Genomic DNA, 17,566 nt, shown 5'->3' on the forward strand with positions numbered 1-17,566 from the left:
TGATGTAAATAAATTAGTAAAGATTTCAAAATTTAAAAAAAATAAAAATATTTGCATTAACAGAATGTGCAAAAACAGATCAAAACACAACATTGACAATCAAAAAATGAAAAATAAAAGCCATAATAAATCGGATTCATTCAGCAGGTGTAGAATGCACAAATTAATTTGAAATATTTTAATTTATTCAACCAAGAAAAAAAAGGGACAAACATTGCTTCGTTTTTTGTTTTGTTTTTATATCTGCATTAATGAATAGTAATTTTAAGCCAAAATTTAAAAAGGATTGTCCAAACAAACTTTATTTTTATTCTTATTTTTAAACCAAACTTAATACAACACAGTTCAAGTGATGGAAAATCAAGATCCTCTAATGCTTATGATGTCACTGTTGAACATGTTGACCATAGACAACTATAATGATGTCATATTATTATATGATGTAATATGAGTGATAGACGTCACGAACTGACGTATAGACTGACAATAGATAAATGGAATGTGACGGTTCTCCAGAGAATATATGGAACCAACTGGCTGTCAGTATCTGATAAGTACTGGTTACATTATTTCTCTGGGAATTTAAGCTATTGGACTGTGTCACCATGTGGATGTTTAGAAGTCGAGTTAAGCCTAAACCTACTTTATATGGATTCCTGGTGGAAAACCTCATCTTTGGTGGAGTGCTGGGCTTCACATTTATGATATTCCTGTGGCAGATTTATCTGTACTACAGACAGGTACGTTTATTACTTCCCTAAACTTTGAACTCTTCACTAAATACAATATTGTTTAATTTTATTTTATTATATGATTTTAATCTAATGTATTGCTCAGTTAACAGTACATTTCTTTGGGGCGCCGATTGTAAAATTGGGTATGCTAAAATAAACATTGAATAACCCCCCGGCCCCACGGAGCACGGCGGGGCACCCCCCACCCCACCAGTCACATACCCCAGTGGTCCAGGTGGCGACCCCCGCCGCACGCTCCATGCAGGACCAGGACAGGCCCGCACGGCGTCAATGTAATGTAAATCTAAATCTGAATGTCACTAGTGATACTATATATTTACCAAATATGCAAATTCACCAGAATGAGCTTTGAATTTGCATGATATTTACATTTATATTTAACATTGACATATTTTCACAAAAAAATAAATATCACAAATTTTGCTGTATATCTGGTCAAAAGTAACATGTTTTTAATCCCATTTTGGGAAATATCCAAATCTCCATTGGTTCTTCTTTGCAGAGAAAAAAAAACCAAGCGACCAAGCAGATGCCGAAGGAGTTCAACAACATCATGGACGCTGAAACCTTTAAGAAATGTCAGCATTACCAGCAGGACAAAATCAACTTCAGTTTGTGTTCAACACTGTATTCTGCGATTGAGGAAATGGTAAAACGTTTAGTTCTCATTCATGATCCCTTGTTTCATCAAAGATGTTTTCCTAAACTCCAGCTGTTCTATCTGAGACTCAGTCCTGTCCTCTGTGCCTTGCAGTTGATCCTGGTTCTGGGTGGCATCCCGTTTCTTTGGGGTGTTGTTGGTTCTTTGACGGCTGTCTTTGGATTTGGCCCAGAGTACGAGATCCTCCACTCGCTCCTGTTTCTGAACTTTCTCACCACATTCACGACTTTGACGAGACTTTCCTGGAGATTGTACGAAACTTTTGTCATTAAGCAGAGGCACGGCATCAATCACCAGGTGTGTGGAATGATATTAACTGTACAAGGACACTTCTTGTTACATTTCTGTGTTTTTGTTCATTGTTGAGTAAACGGTGCCAAAAGGTTTGAAAAAATGAATATCTGGTTTTATGTCTCGTAGACTTTGGCGATCTTCCTCAGAGAAGCTCTGAAGAAGTATATTTTGAATCAATGTCTCCTGCTGCCTGTGGCCTTACTACTGCACATCATCAAGATTGGTGGAGACAACTTCTTTATCTACGCGTGGTTCTTGTTGTTCATAGTTTCTCTGGTAAGTGATACCTTTATCCCTATCATCATGTTTAGAGGGATTAGGAAATAAAGGATTTGGAAACTAGTTTGTGTTGTCACAGAAAATGCAAATCCAAACCCTTTTTTTCACTCAAAAATATCTCACATTCATGCTCTGGAGCAACATCACGCATGAAAACACTAATTTTCCCTTGAAAACCAGTGATGAATGTCTAGCTAGTGTAGAAAACTGTTAAAAGGGTCAAATTTTGGTCTAAAACTCATGCTTACAGTGGATTTTGTGCAAAACTTAAATGTGTTCGCCAGTTAGCAATTTATTTTACTGAAAATTAAATGAAAATAGCTATATGAGACAGATTAAACCCTCACTTACATGTTCATATCACACCTTTTCATAATATTTTGGCATCAGAACAGGTGGCTGGTTGTCTAGCTAGTGTAGCAAACGGATTTGGCATGATCTAAAGCAGGGGTGGTCAAAATACAGCGCGCCATTCTTTTTTAATTGACCCGTGGCAAGTTCCAATAATATACTGGACTATGGGCCAAACTTGAAACTTGGCTGCACTGGCAGTGAACCGAACAGTCGATGTTCAGAAAAAACTGATGAAAAAATAGTGTAGGGCATGCTCATATAGCTCCCTCTGCCCTGTCTCCTCACAAATATCACTGCTGCCATCACTACACAAAAAGCTTTGACAGTTGCAACCTGGTTGTGGGCTGTGCTAAATGTATACGGAAAAACAGAGGCAACAATGAAGTCCAGCTTTGATGAATTGCATTGCTTCCCCTGCATTGATTTATTTGCATCGCCCCCTCCCATTTTTTTGCTCCCCTTGTGTGCTCCGCCTACTATACATATTCATTAGAGGGAAACGCACTAAATGGATTGAGGGCTCATTGCGACGCGCAGCAGCGGCGCACTCCTGGTTACCTAGGGTTCGTACGGCTTATCAGCACATGGAGTGACCTCTAAGCCTTTAGTGACTCTGCCCGAGTGTAGAAAATTTATCACACGGTGGGAAGAAGAATACTTCTTTATCAAAGTCAAGGGGAAGTGTGTGTGTTTGATTTGTAAAGAAAGTGTTGCAGTGATGAAAGAGTACAAGGTACAAAGACACTATGAAACCCAACATCAGACCTATATGTCCTACACTTGTGTTGAAAGAAAACAGGAAGTGAAGCAGATGACCACTAGCCTGCTCGCTCAACCGTAATATTTTTCTCATGCTGAAAATACTCAAAAAAGTGCCACAATAGCCAGCTACGAGGTAGCTCAACTCATTGCGGAAAAATCATAGTCCATACTAATCAGACAACTTGTAAGAAACCGCATTGTAGCAGCTTGTTCCTTTGCTTTAAATTCACACTAACAGGTTTTTTTCCTCTTCTGTTAATGTAGGTATATTTGAGCCTCTACACTGCCTACAATTATTACATTGCCCCGTTCGTTGGTAATTCTCCATCTCTACCTGATGGAGATTTGAAGAAGGACATTGAAGCCATGGCCAAGAGTGTAGACTTTCCTCTCAGTGATAGTTTTACTGTCAAAGGTAAGTGGAACTGTGTTGCTTCTGCTCGTTGTTCATTTCTCTCAGAAACGCTTCCACAAGTCGAGGGACAGCGTTACAACGACAGTGAGATCCTGGCAGGCATGGGGCATGAGCTTGGCCACTGGAAACTTTATCACACTTTGACAGACTTCGTCATCAACCAGGTAAAGACTTTTCTACACACAAACTATAAATTACGATCTGAGCTCCTCAATGATTTTTTTGTTTTGTTTTTATTTTTTATTTCCCCACGCAGACAAGTTCCTTCTTGCGTTTCTTCTTCTTCTCTCGAATGATTGGATGTCGTGAGCTGTTCTCAGCCTTTGGATTCACCAAAACACAACCGACAGTCATCGGACTGTTTATTATCTTTCAATTCATCTTTGCCCCATTTAATGAGGTATGTGTGTCTTTAAAAGGGGAATCCTTTAGATGAAACCTTAACAAGATAAATTAAAAAAGAAGACAAGATGAACTTGCAGGAATTGGTGTTAAAAGTTGTGTTCTAATGGTTTTTGTGTGTGTCCTTTTGCAGCTTCTGTCCTTCTTTCGCACCGTGCTGAGTCGCAGGTTTGAGTTTCAGGCCGATGCCATTGCACGTGAGATGGGAAAAGAATCTGGGCTCCACACTGCCCTTGTCAAGCACAACAACTACAAGCTGGACTTTCTTGTGGATGACTGGCTGTACTGTATGTACCATCGCTCCCACCCTCCTCTCCTCGAGCGCCTCAGAGCTTTGGCCAACGCAAAGCAGGACTGATGGATGAATGTTTCAAGAAAAGGACTTTGTGGGAACCAGAATCACCTTAATTATTAAAAAAAAAAAAAAAAAAAACAAAACTAGATTTGTGTGTGTGTGTGTGTATATGTCAATAAAAATGTACAGCTTTTCAAATTCATACAATTGTAACTGATTGGAAGTCTTTTTTTTTCGACTTGATGAAGATAAAGCATTCTGCTTCCACACAATAACCCAGGAATACTTAAGATATGTTTTACTTTGTTTAAATTAAGTGTTGGGATGCTGTGGATGGAAAATAGCAGATATGTATGTAAATCTTTCTCATTTAAAAAAAAAAAAAATAGCCTTGAGTTATGTAGCTGAACACTTTTCTATGTATGTGGACTTTTCAGTTTGATACAGTTCATCGGGGTCCTTTAAAATGCTGGTCAGAAATGATCTTGGATTTAAAGACTTGATGGATCACATGTTATTTCAAAATTGTCAACTCCTAACCCAGGGGTCTGCAACCTGTGGCTCTGGAGCCTCATGTGGCTCTTTGCTTTTTTTTTAATGGCTCTTTGTAGCTTCAAAAAAAAATAAAAAAAAAATAATGAATTGTTCTTCCCGACAGAGGGTTTGATGATTAATGACATTAACGTCAAATAAAATTATGATAAAACAATTGGTTAACATAAAAATAAATCACATTGTGCAATAACTCCAAAACCTCTACTGACCATCAATTTTCCTGCACCTGTGGCTAACCTTAAGTTTTATATCCCTTGTAAGATAACTAAAGTAACAAAAAGACTATTTTGGAAGAAAATAGAGATTGTATTTGTGTGGGGAAAGATGTATTTATTTGCCAACATGCCGCCTTAATATGCATGCTTGATATGTTGGAAGAAATTAGCAATTAACATGTGTTGACCAACATGATCATGTGTTATAAAATTCAAGTTATTTTTATAGCCCTCCATTAACTCTTAAAATTATTCAATATTATTTTCACTGTGTAGAATTTTATACACTGTATTGTCTTCATTCCGGAAGGATTTTAATCCAGGAGAGGTGAGGCAAAAGGGCTCCATTGAGAGTAAAGGTTGCAGACCCCTGTCCTATAACCCAATGACTTATAACAGGTTTTTTGTTTGATACAGTGAACTGTTGACATCTGTTGGTCAAGCTTTAGCACTGTATTGAAAGAAACCCATGTGAAATTGAAAGGCATGTATTTCTGTAGGAGTTGGACAATAGACAGAATTGAAAGTTTGTCTTATGAAAATAAAGTGTAATTAACTTTCTAAATAAAATGTAGAGGAGTGAGGTAGTTTAACAAGGTCTGATGTGGTTCACTGACACCTAATGACCGGGCGTTTATGTGCTCTGCATATGTTAGCGCAATTAAAAAATGTTTTTTTTCTTTGATAAGATAAAAAAAAACAAGATTAAAAAAATGATTTGGACATTTTTCATTAATCGATACGATAATCTAAAGTAAAGTAAAGTAAAGTATCACGATATATCGCCAAATTTATTGGGAAACAAGTATTTTAGCATTCATATACAAACATCACACCAAGTCATAATTAAGAGATAAAAAGTCATAATTATGAGTTAGTAAAGTCATAATTATGAAATAGAAAGTCACAGATATGAGATAGATAGTCATAATTATGAGATACAAACTGAGCATTTGCAGCAGTCTACTGACACTGACTGTTACAATTCTTACACTTTGAATAATAATTACTTCAAAACACATTTTGACTATTTATTCAGTTCTTAGAATTCAACACGTGGTTCATAGTGTACAAAATAGACTTCAATTTTAAACGAATAAGTCTTTATTGCAAAGATTATTCCGTCACATTTTTGTATGTTTATTTGCAAATTTACATTAATAATAACTTTCCCACAAATATGACTTTCTATCTCATAATTATGATTTTCTATCTGATAATTTTGACCGTATGTTCTGTGCCACGTTGATCAAATTAAACAGTCTTTGAGCATTATCTGTGGAGTGTCTATTTTTAATAAATCCTGTCTGGTCTTGGTGTATAATTGACTGTACTACTTTCTCTAACCTGGAAGTAAGATGGGACAAAAACTTGAGGGTAATGGGGTTTTTGTCTGGTTTAAGTAATAATTTAATGTTTGCTGTATTCATGTGACCTCCAACATCACCTTTTTCAAGGTACTATAATTTGATATTCGGTTAACACTACCGTATATACATAAATGTGGATTTTAAAAAAAATCCCGAAATTTTAATTTTAAACATATAATTTTAGAACTTTGGACAGTCTTATAGCGCTTCTGTTTTGTTAATGTTTTCAAAGACTTCAAAAAAAAAAAAAAAAAAAATTCAAGATAAATTTTAAAAACTTCAAAATTTGGGGATATCCAAAAATTAAAAAAAAAAAAAAAAAAAATTAAAATCTACATTTATGTCTAAAATGTTTGCCAAAAAAATCAAATTATTACACAGAGGTCAGCGGAACTAAAGTTATAGTCCACGTTTCCGGTGGGAGGGCGGAAGTTGTCGACTCACTTTGCCGTTGTCACCTTTTATTACTGTTCTTATGTGTAGAATAATAACCGTAAAAACGTTGACTTGGGATGTGGAGCTGATGTTACGTTTTTAGCGTCTTTTTGTACATTTACTGTGAAAAGCAGCCCCCCTGTTTTCGGCTTTCCCTTGCGGACCGGAAGTAGAATTATCCTGCAGAGCCAGTCGAGTCAGCCGAGCTGCCAACAAACGGCCCAGAGCATCGGAGGCTCAGAGAAACAACTAGAGGCAGACATGGCTCAAACTGCCTTCGGATTCCCGGTGGAAAACCTGATCTTTTATGGAGTGCTGGGCTTCTCATGGACGATGTACCTGTGGGAAGCTTATCTGTCCTACAGACAGGTAAGTTTATTACTTAGCTCAACTTTGAACTCATCACGAAATGCATCAAATTTAATGTTGCATTAGTTTCGCTTTTGGGGGTGGTGGGTGAGGGCTTGTCTTTTGTTGTCATTACTCAGTTAATACGAGTACATTTCTATCAAAATGAAGTGTTTCACTGTAAAGCTCAAGCCTTCGCCCTGCTTAACGTCCATGTCTAAAACAAACATGGATTTTAAATATTATCTGCTGAAGCAAAATCAAAATTTAAAAAACCCATGTGATTTAATTTGCCTAATTAAGGAATAAAGTAACACTTAGCACTCATCTGCACAACCTTCTTCATACCTTTAGAAGGGACACACCCTGCAGGAAAATGAATAAGTAGCGCACATAGGGCTGGGCGATATGGACCAAAACTCATATCTCAATATTTTTTTCTCAAAATGGCGATGTACGATATAAATTTAAGTAATTTTCATTCAATTGAATTCCGACCCATAAGACAATTCAGGGTTAAATTTGCTGATGCAAAATGTCACACAAACCTTTGATTTAGTTGATAACTTGACGGTGATGTCAAGCTTACATGTTAAATACATAAATGTTAAATATTCACAGGTTGCAATTTTGGATTTTCCAATATGGCAATGTCAGTCATAGTTACTGTCAAATCGGCATTGTATTTAGAACCCAAAAAGGTATGAAAGTAGCCAAATGTCATGCTTGTAGACACATTTGCACTATTCTTCCCCGAATAGACCAGACTACTATAAGAGACAGCATGTATGAGTGAGTACTGTAGGGTGGCTTGTTTAAGAGAAGATCTGGATTAGGACACACTCAGAAATCCATTCAACTGTGCTTTTAATGCTCTCTCTCTCTCTCTCTCTCTCTCTCTCTCTCTATGAATATATATATATATATATATATATATATATATATATATATATATATATATATATATATATAATTACAATATTGCCTATATATATATATATATATATAGGCAATATTGTAATTTTCCATATTGCCAAAATGGGAAAACTCGATATATCTTGATTGCCCAGGCCTATTTCTAAGGGACACGCCTTACAGTCAAGGGCAGTCAAATGAGTTAGTATAGCACAGTGGTTCCCACACAGGGGTAAGCATACCCCTAGGGGTACAGGAGCACATTGCAGGGGTACTAGGAAAGATTTTAAAAATATTCAGGTTTAATCTTATTTCATTTTCAGGCTACTTTTTGGTCAAACATCATAAATTCAGACCGTGCAAAATTAAACACATTAAGAGTAAGACCTTTTTGAAATTTATCAGTGAAATAGTAACAGAGCTCCACCATAAGCAGTCATTACAGAACAGAAAATAATGAATTAGGAAAATGCTGACAGTTTGTGCAGAGTTCAGGTGATCAGGAAGTACAATAACTGAACACTCCTCATTCACTAAGAACTTATAGTAAACCCTTGCCTGATGACATTAGAGCTCTGGATCTCTCGTAGGAAACTAACATGTATTTGTATTTTGATCCCAGGCCATTTTGAACTTTGTAAACTAGGAGGAGGATTTAGTAGGAAGCCGAAGACCGATATTCAATATTGTTATCGTCTGTAACATGTTGGTTAATAAAAATGAATGGGTTTGTTTTTCTCATTTGAATAATACCACTTGATCAAACCTTTTCTAACATTCCACACTACAAAAGTATGTTTGATCCATGCTATTATTGGATCAATATCAGCCAATAAACAAGGCTGAAATATCAGTATCGCATAGGACGATAAAACAACCCATTCACGCCTGCAAGTCCCTTTTGTGTGCAACAATTATTAAGACGGTAGCGATTAAAAAAGGAAAAACAACAGAAACACAGCATAGGGGGCAACATCACAGCGTCACAAATTCTTAAAAGCAAATTTTCACTTATTTATATGTTGCCATGTAATGTTGTTGTGTATCTACCCCAACAGTTTATCATCACATTTTGGGAAATTACCAAATGTCCTTTGGTTCTCCTTTACAGAGAAAGATATATCGAACAACCAAACATGTGCCACAGGAACTCGACAACATCATGGACTCTGAAACCTTTGAGAAATCTCGTCTTTACCAGCTGGACAAAAGCAACTTCAGTTTCTGGTCAGGACTCTATTCTGAGACGGAGGGAATGGTAAAACATTTTGTTTTCATTCATGATCCATTGTTCCCCTCCATATTTCATTAAATATTCTTACTGAAAGGGTACCTGTAGTGAAAATGTATATAACAAAAAATGTGTTACTAATAAACAAAGCACGAAGCTTAAGTTACGTCTGAAACCAGACACGGTCCCAACAGAATTCCTTCAGAGAAAGTCTTCGTTGTGGCTAAATGATGAACTCTGTCAGGAGAACTTAGCTGTTCGTTTAGGGCGCCGTCCGGTGCTGATCCTCGGCGCATCATCCCATCAATGAACAGATGACCTTTCATGCAGCTATCATCACAGTTGCTAGCCATTTTGCACTTCCAGCACCTAGCTTCTCAGCCTTGGCTCATTTCTGCTGCTAATAACAGTTCGGTCCGTTAGGTTAATTCTGCATACAAGAAGCAGGTAGTAATCCTCTCCTAACATACAACTGGATGCTTCACTTTTATCACTAAGGGGGGAGGTTACACACAGAGAAAAACTACACTTCCCACAATATAAACAGACCTGTTAGGCTTCGACCTCCCACAATGCACCATTTCTTTAACACGACAGGCCATGCTGATCAACAAACGTGCGTCGTATCCTGTCTAAAATGGTGGCTCTTCATAGTTTATGCCCCAAGGTATAAAATTGTTCTAAAAAGTCATACACAAAGGTGCAGATATTTTGTTTATTGGTAATACATTAAAAAAAAAATTGTTTTCACTCCAGGTATCCTTTAAACTTTATCTGAGACTCAGTCCTGTCTTCTGTGCCTTGCAGTTGATCCTGGTTCTGGGTGGCATCCCCTTTCTTTGGGGTGTTGCTGGTTCTTTGTTGGCTCACTTTGGATTCGGCCCAGAGTGCGAAATCTTCCACTCGCTCCTGTTTCTGAACCTTTCCACCATGTTCACTGCTTTGACTGGCCTTCCCTGGAGTTTGTACAGCACTTTTGTCATTGAGCAGAAGCATGGCTTCAATCAACAGGTGTGTGAAATTATCCTAGCTCTACTATGACAATTCTTGTTAAATTTTAAGCATTTGAGCGTAATCAATATTTGAAAAAATGAATTGAACGTCTGGGTTTGTGTCTTGTAGACGTTGGGCTTCTTCCTCACAGACGCTCTGAAGAAGTATGTTGTGACCCAGTGTATCCTGCTGCCTGTGACCTCACTGCTGCTCTACATCATCAAGATTGGTGGAGACTACTTTTTCATTTACGCGTGGCTCTTTACTCTCATAGTTTCTCTGGTTAGTGATACTATTCCTTTATTTCTATCATCGTGTTTAGAGAGTTTAGGAAATTAAGAATTTGGAAACTACTTTTTGTTATCATGGAAAACATGGAATTCACGTTCTGAAATAGAAAAGGCAATCTGAACCATTTATTTAAAATCAAGCCCCAACATTTTCTTTATATATATATATATATATATATATATATATATATATATATATATATATAAACCTTTATTTATACAGGTAAGTCCCATTGAGACAACAGACACAGAAATACTAGAAATCTGAGTAACCAGAGAAAAGAAAAGCAAGCATATAAAGAAATTACAAACGTCACACAAAGTATACAAGTGTCCATCCAGGGGCTTGAACCCTAAACCTTTAAATAATATATTAGATCATTAGAAACAACTAGCCAATGTTTTTGTTTTTTGCGGGGGGGAGGGTGGGGGTTATTAAAAAAAAAGAAACGTCGGCCTAGGGTGTACTGGTGCCAAGTGCATATATGGATACCTTTATGCCTGAACATGTGTGTTTGTTATGGACAATCTGTGACAAGCAAAGAAGTTCAATAACAAAGAACTGCTTGGGTTACTATTCGGGATCATACCCCTCCAGGTCTCGCTGTCGTTGCCAACAGGGGAATTGAAATCCAGCAGAACAAGGGAATTCCTTGAGGGAGTGCTCCCTCAAAGAAGCTGCTGTTTGGCCCATAGGCAGAAACAACAGTCAGGATCCGTCTCCTTGCCCGAAGGCGAAGGGAGGCTCCCCTCTCTTCTACCGGAGTCAACTCCAATGTACAGGCACTGAGTCGGGGGGGCAAGAAGTCTTGCCACCTCAGCCTGGCGCCTCTCACCATTGGCAATTCCAGAGTGGAAGAGAGTCCAACCCTTGTTGAGAAAACTGGTTCCAGAGCCCTTGCTATGTGTCGAGGTGAGGCCGACTTTATTCAGTCCAAACTTCATAACCTTGCACACAGGCTCGGGTTCCTTCCCCGCTAGAGAGGTGACATTCCACGTCCCTAAAGCCAGCTTCTGCAGCCGGGGATCAGATCACCAAGGCCCCCGCCTTGACTGCCACCCGGTTCACATCGCACCAGCCCCAAATGGTTCCTCCTGCGGATGGTGAGCCTACGAGAGGGTGGGCCCAAGTCATCCTTTTGGGCTCGGCTTGGCTGGGGCCTGTGGGCCGAGACCGCTCTCAAGCCCCAACCTCAGGCCTAGCTCCAGGGTGGGGCCTCGGTAGCGCCAATCCGTGCGACGTGCATTTCCTTTGTTTATTTATCATGTGGCTTTCGAACCGCTCTTGGTCGGATTAGTCACCTATGACCTGTTTGCCTTAGGAGACCCTGCCGGGGCATTAAGCCCCTGACAACATAGCTCTCAGGATCATTCAGGTACTCAAACCCCTTAAGTGTCTAGCAAGTGTAGCAAACTGAGATAATCTGCCTTAAGTCATCTGAAGCATGTAAATATAAAAATATTTTACATTAGTTATAATGAAACAGATAATAGGTAAACTGAAATGGAAATTAGACAACTTGTTAGAAACGACATTGTAGCAGCTTGTTCTTTTGCTTTCAATTCACGCTAATACACTTTTTCCTCTTCTGTTAATGAAGGTACTTGTAACCGTCTACGCTGATTACATCGCCCCTTTGTTTGACAAGTTTACACCTTTGCCTGAAGGAGATTTGAAGGTCGGCATTGAAGCCATGGCCAAGAGTATAGACTTTCCTCTCACTAAAGTTTTTGTCGTTGAAGGTAAGTGGAAGTGCTTGGGGTCGGTTGTGCAAAAATCTTTGTTTTTCCAAATCTCAAATGCCTCAAATATTTTGATTTGTTTTCAGGCTCTAAGCGTTCCTCTCACAGTAACGCATACTTCTACGGGTTCTTCAAGAACAAACGAATCGTGCTCTTCGACACCCTCTTAGAGGACCACTCGCCACTCAACAAGGCCGCAGAGTGTCAGCCAGAGAGCAATGAGACACCCACCGAGTCCAAGGAAGAGCCCAAAGCCAACCCCAAGGTTAAAAATCCATAAACATAAATAGTTCCAAATACATGTAGCATATGTACTTGTTCAAACGTTTGCTGCCTGTGGTTGGAGTCGCTCTTTGAGCTCTTGATTCAAAAGGATTCCAGGCAAAGTCTTGCTCGCTCAGTGATTCCACACCTTAGTTCATCAGTGAAACTAGAAAGTGGTCACAGCTACTCTGGCTTGTATCCCTTGATTTGCATGTGTGTGTTGACATCTGACTCTTTGTTTGAGCTTGTTCCACAGGCCAAGAGACAAGGTTGCAACAACAATGAGATCCTTGCAGTCTTGGGGCATGAGCTCGGCCACTGGAAGCTTGGTCACACGGTCAAGAACGTCGTCATCAGTCAGGTGAAGACCTTTCTGCAGATGAGCCATAATTTAGGATGTGAGCGCCTCACTGTTTTTTTTTTGGGTTTTTTTTTCCCCCGCAGACAAATTCCTTCCTGTGTTTTTCTCTGTTTGCTCTCATGATTGGACGTGTTGAGCTGTTCAGAGCCTTTGGCTTCACCGAAACTCAACCAACTCTGATTGGCCTGTTGATTGTTTTTCACTTCATCTTCTCCCCATATAATGAGGTACATGAGTCTTTAAAAGCAAAATCTTTTTATTTAAAATTTTTTTTTTAAAGTTACAATGCTAAGGTTTAATTTGTTCAGACAACTTTTTTCAGGAAATTTTCTTTTGTCTCCTGACATGTTTCGACTGTCAACTATAAGTCTTCCTCAGACGCGACTGCTGATTGTTTTGATGTGTCCTCTGAGTTATTTCTGGGTGTGGCCAACTTGACAGTTCTGTCAGGCTGGCCACGCCCCCTCTCACCAGATGGTCTCTGGAGAAGAGAGTCCCAGGTGTATGAGAGTGAAAATTTTACATTAACAGAGATGAGGGAACTTTGAGGAAGACTGATAGTTGATAGTCGAAACATGTCAGGAGATCAGCGTACATTTCCTGAGAAAAGTTGTCAGTGGAAATGTATATAATGAAAAATGTGTTTAATGCATTACCGAAAAACAAATATGTGCACCTTTTTATTAAAAAAAACACATTAAAAGGACATGTTAATGCATGACAGAGTTCATGCATAAACTTTTAAGAGCCGCCACTTTGGACAGGATATGACACACTTTCATTGATCAGCATTGTGGGAGGTAGAGGCGTAACAGGTCTGTTTACATTGTGGGAAGTGTAGTTTTTTGTTGGGTCTTCACGTAAAGTAGCTGTGTGTAACCTCTCCTTCAGTGTTAAAAGTGCAGCATCCAGGTTACGAGAGGATTAAACATCACCTTTTTCAGCAACTACCTGCTTCTTTTATGTGACCCTGTGCTGACTCGGCATGCACAATTAGCTTAATGAACAGAGCTGGTACCAGCAGAAATGAGTCATGGCTGAGTAGTTAGGTGGTTTATGAACAGCAACTGCAGTGAAAGCTGCATGTATGGATATCTGTTCATGGATGGGATGATGTACCACTACCTCAGAGGAGCAGCACCTGACGGTGCCCCAAACGAACAGTTAAGTTCTCCTGACAGAGTTCATAATTTAGCCACAAAGAAATAGAGGGAACAATCTGGTGGGGATGTGGTTCGTGCCATTACAGCCACCCATAGTATCCCCTGTAAGCCGAAACGTGGTATTGCTCTGAACAAGTACGTTTACAAGCTGCATTAAAGCACTTTTTGTGAAGATATTCTGTCGGACTGATTTCAGACATAACTTTGACTTGGTGCCCATTAGCTTAGCCTAGCTTTGCCCATTAGCTTAGCCCACAGATCCTTCTCATAGCTGCTCGGCTTGAAGCGGTCCTCGCATGTCACCGAATTTCATCCCAACGGAAACATTTTAAGTGTGTATTCCGTACCAATATTATGGAGCCAACCTCTGGAAATCTCTGACTTGTGCTACGTTGTGGCGCGGTTTGATTCACACGGCAAGAGCGTTGGCCACTGCATGTGTACTCCGTTTTTTCTTGACATTCGTAATTCGCTTGAGTTGAAAATATTAAACTCAAGCGAATGTTTCACTAAACACTCAGGTGCGAAAGCCCATCAGAGTCCTTGTTGTCAATGCAGAAACCAGACTTTTCACCCATTTCAGCATGGAGGAGAAAATAATCATGGCAATGTGTGACCACCCAGAGCTCTACGACGCGGTCAGTTATTTGTTAGACCAGGAAGGTTTGGCGTGGAGAAGAATAAGCAAGTTGGATGCATCGCTGGTTAACCTGATGAATCCAGGAACGCCTGCTTTACAAAATTCAAGCCATGTCTGGTGTGAACGCAGCATTTGTGTCGTTATACGGCTTAGGAGGGTTTTTTCTCTTGTTATAGCAACCATTGGCTGTACACACCACCATTGTTAAGAAACTGTAGACCAACAAACGAAATACTGTTGCCGACCAACAGCTAACAGGAATCAACAAAAGTGCATCATATTTTGTCCAAAATGGCGGGTCTCCATATTTTAAAATTTTTAAAATTGTTCTAAAAAGTCCTTTTAATTTGTGTTTTTTATATAAAAAAAAAGGTGCACATATTTTGTTTATTGGTAATACATTGGACACCGTTTTTGTTATATACATTTTTGCTACTACTACCCTTTAACATATTAATTAAAAAAAATAAAAATGAATGAACTTGCTGGAATTAGTGTTAAAAGTTGTATTATTCAAATGGTTTTTGTGTGTGTCCTTTTGCAGCTTCTGTCCTTCTGTCTCACCGTGCTGAGTCGCAGGTTTGAGTTTCAGGCCGATGCTTTTGCACGTAAGATGGGAAAAGCCTCCGGGCTTCACACTGCCCTTATCAAGCTCAACCAGGACAATCTGGGCTTTCCTGTGGCTGATTGGCTGTTCTCCATGTGGCATTACTCCCACCCTCCTCTCCTGGAACGCCTCAGAGCTTTGGGCGACGCTAAGCAGGACTGATGGAGCTGGACGGGTGTTGTGACCCTAAGATGCATCCTTTTTTTTTTTTTTTTTTCTTCTCTTCTCCTACTTTCTTTTTCATACTCTTTATTTTAAACCCAAAGATATCAGCACAAAGCAGTCAATAATTCTCTCTTTACCAAAATGCTGCTTACACACACATTCTAAGGGATAAATCTGGACAATGTGTGTTTGAAAAAGTTTTTTTGTCATCGCACAGGTCAGATTTTAAGTGGCCTGAGTGTTTTGTTTTAAAATGTGTCCCTTTTTCTACATTTCAAGTGTATTCTCCCCCCTTTTTTCTTAATCTTTTTTTTCTAGATTTAAAAAGAAAAAAAACCATTTCTACAAGAGTTTAATGCTGTCCAACTTTGCTAAATCAGTTATAAAAGTTCTTTATCAATCTGTTAATAGTTTGTTTTTCAAACACACAAAGCAGATTCCAACTGTGCTAATATTTCCAGTAATCTGTTGCTTTTATTAGAGGAACTTCCATCTGCCTCTTTTCATCATTTGTTTTTTAGTTTTGATTAATGAATCGTTGTGACCAGAGCTCTGCAGACATTTTTATTTAAATCCGCTTTGACTTGTTGTTTTTGTTTTTATTTCAGTCAAAGCTTTTGTTTGTCTGTCAGAGTCCAAACCTGCCTTTCTATGTGTTTACTGGTGATTTAGGAGGTTTTTTTTAAAGCTGAATTGTGAAACCTTTTGAATGTGATTGAAGCTTTTTTCAGTTGACATTTTTCCAAATTTCCACTCTTGGTTTTTGGCCAGTGTGTTTTGATCAAGGAAAGTCATTTATAGGGAACTTTTGGAGGGATGAGGGGTGAGGTTTCTTTCTTGTTAAAGGAGCCCAAGTGTGTTTTGTTCTACAATGAGGATTTATGCTTTCTTTATGGCATTTAATAAAACTCTTCAGTGTATTTTGATTTGTCTTTTGTTTTATTTACTTTCATGCTCATGCAAAACTGTTTATACCAGTGGGTTCCAACCTTGTTTTTTGGACCGTGACCCCATTTTCACTAATCTCTGGTGACCCGAAATACTTTATTTTTTCTACAATTAGTTTTAAATCAAGTCTGTTATGACGTGTAACAAATACAGAATAGCCAGGATTAGTGCACAAAGCTCAGATATGTTTATACTGCATTTTACTTATTTTTCTAACTTTTTCTCCCTTTTCTTTAAACTGCATTTAATATTTTTATTTATTTATGTTCATGAAAGTTTTGGGTTTTTATTTTTTTTTATCAATTGCTAGACACTTCAGGCGATCCCATTTGAATTTTAGGTGATAGGCTGATAGTTTTTATTGATATTATTAGTTTTTAAGTGCTTTTGTCAGTATATGTTCTTTATGTGGTTTTTTTGTACCTTTTATGGTACGAAGGAGAATCATCCACAAATCCAGTTGGTTCTGTTTTGTGCTTGAGGCTGTTCCAACTCTACGGGTCATATATTGCATCTGCGCTACCAGACCCATCAAACAGGTTTGTTCACTCAACAAAGTACACATTTTGTTCTTTTGTTCATAGTTAGTTAAAAAAAAAAAGCAGATATGTTGTTTGCACTGCATGAACACCAGTGTTGGCTTGATCATAATGTTATGTTGTATAATGCTTGAAAACCAACGCACAATATTTTTATTCTTGTGGCACATTTTAAGGAAAGAATGACATGTTAACATTTCATTTATTCAGAGGACTTTTTTTCAGGAAGGTTACTTTGAACTCCTGACTCATTTCGACTGACAACTGCCAGTCTTCCTCGGCGGCGTCTGCTGATTGCTTTGATGTGTCCTTATTAGGGCTGGGTGATATGGACCAAAACTTACACCTCAATATTTTTTCTCTGAAGTCATAGACAAAACTTAATCCAAGCATTGAAAAAAAAAGTTGAATATCTCCTTTGGACATTTTCTATAATTATTAAAAATCCAAGTATTGATTTCCAAAAGGAAGTAGTATCAATGAAAATGTAAATGAAATATCAATTAATGAAAATAAAATAAATGTCAACATATTTTATTACTTTACCAGAAGTCAAATGACAGTTTT

The 17,566-nt window shown here is 38.4% G+C and overlaps 2 protein-coding genes across 3 annotated transcripts; both read left to right on the forward strand.

Moving 5' to 3' along the window:
* The first annotated feature begins 478 nt into the window (after positions 1-478).
* Positions 479-4,355, forward strand: LOC114456917 (CAAX prenyl protease 1 homolog). Of its 2 annotated transcripts, XM_028438988.1 has the most exons (8): positions 610-740; positions 838-1,027; positions 1,258-1,404; positions 1,510-1,713; positions 1,837-1,986; positions 3,370-3,684; positions 3,777-3,920; positions 4,056-4,355. In XM_028438988.1, exons 3-8 carry the CDS (start codon positions 1,285-1,287, stop codon positions 4,278-4,280), a joined length of 1,158 nt encoding a protein of 385 aa, XP_028294789.1. In that variant the 5' UTR covers positions 610-740; positions 838-1,027; positions 1,258-1,284; the 3' UTR covers positions 4,281-4,355. The 2 variants fall into 2 exon arrangements, with proteins under 2 accessions (XP_028294788.1, XP_028294789.1); XM_028438987.1 differs by lacking the exon at positions 838-1,027 and having other exon boundaries at positions 479-740.
* Positions 4,356-6,788: 2,433 nt separating this feature from the next.
* On the forward strand, positions 6,789-16,438 carry LOC114456915 (CAAX prenyl protease 1 homolog). Its single transcript, XM_028438984.1, has 9 exons — positions 6,789-7,161; positions 9,167-9,313; positions 10,094-10,297; positions 10,409-10,561; positions 12,171-12,312; positions 12,399-12,577; positions 12,833-12,937; positions 13,021-13,164; positions 15,285-16,438. Exons 1-9 carry the CDS (start codon positions 7,054-7,056, stop codon positions 15,507-15,509), a joined length of 1,407 nt encoding a protein of 468 aa, XP_028294785.1. The 5' UTR covers positions 6,789-7,053; the 3' UTR covers positions 15,510-16,438.
* Positions 16,439-17,566: the final 1,128 nt, after the last annotated feature.

Source organism: Gouania willdenowi, chromosome 22, assembly GCF_900634775.1.
Source record: "Gouania willdenowi chromosome 22, fGouWil2.1, whole genome shotgun sequence".
Classification (NCBI taxonomy): Eukaryota; Metazoa; Chordata; class Actinopteri; order Blenniiformes; family Gobiesocidae; genus Gouania; species Gouania willdenowi.

Coding starts and splice junctions, on each gene's coding strand:
- LOC114456917 (XM_028438987.1), top strand. CDS start 606: ATGTGGATGTTTAGAAGTCGAGTTAAGCCTAAACCTACTTTATATGGA. Junction 1,714..1,836: donor GGCACGGCATCAATCACCAG/GTGTGTGGAATG, acceptor TATGTCTCGTAG/ACTTTGGCGATCTTCCTCAG. Junction 3,921..4,055: donor TCTTTGCCCCATTTAATGAG/GTATGTGTGTCT, acceptor GTCCTTTTGCAG/CTTCTGTCCTTCTTTCGCAC.
- LOC114456915 (XM_028438984.1), top strand. CDS start 7,054: ATGGCTCAAACTGCCTTCGGATTCCCGGTGGAAAACCTGATCTTTTAT. Junction 10,298..10,408: donor AGCATGGCTTCAATCAACAG/GTGTGTGAAATT, acceptor TGTGTCTTGTAG/ACGTTGGGCTTCTTCCTCAC. Junction 10,562..12,170: donor TTACTCTCATAGTTTCTCTG/GTTAGTGATACT, acceptor CTGTTAATGAAG/GTACTTGTAACCGTCTACGC.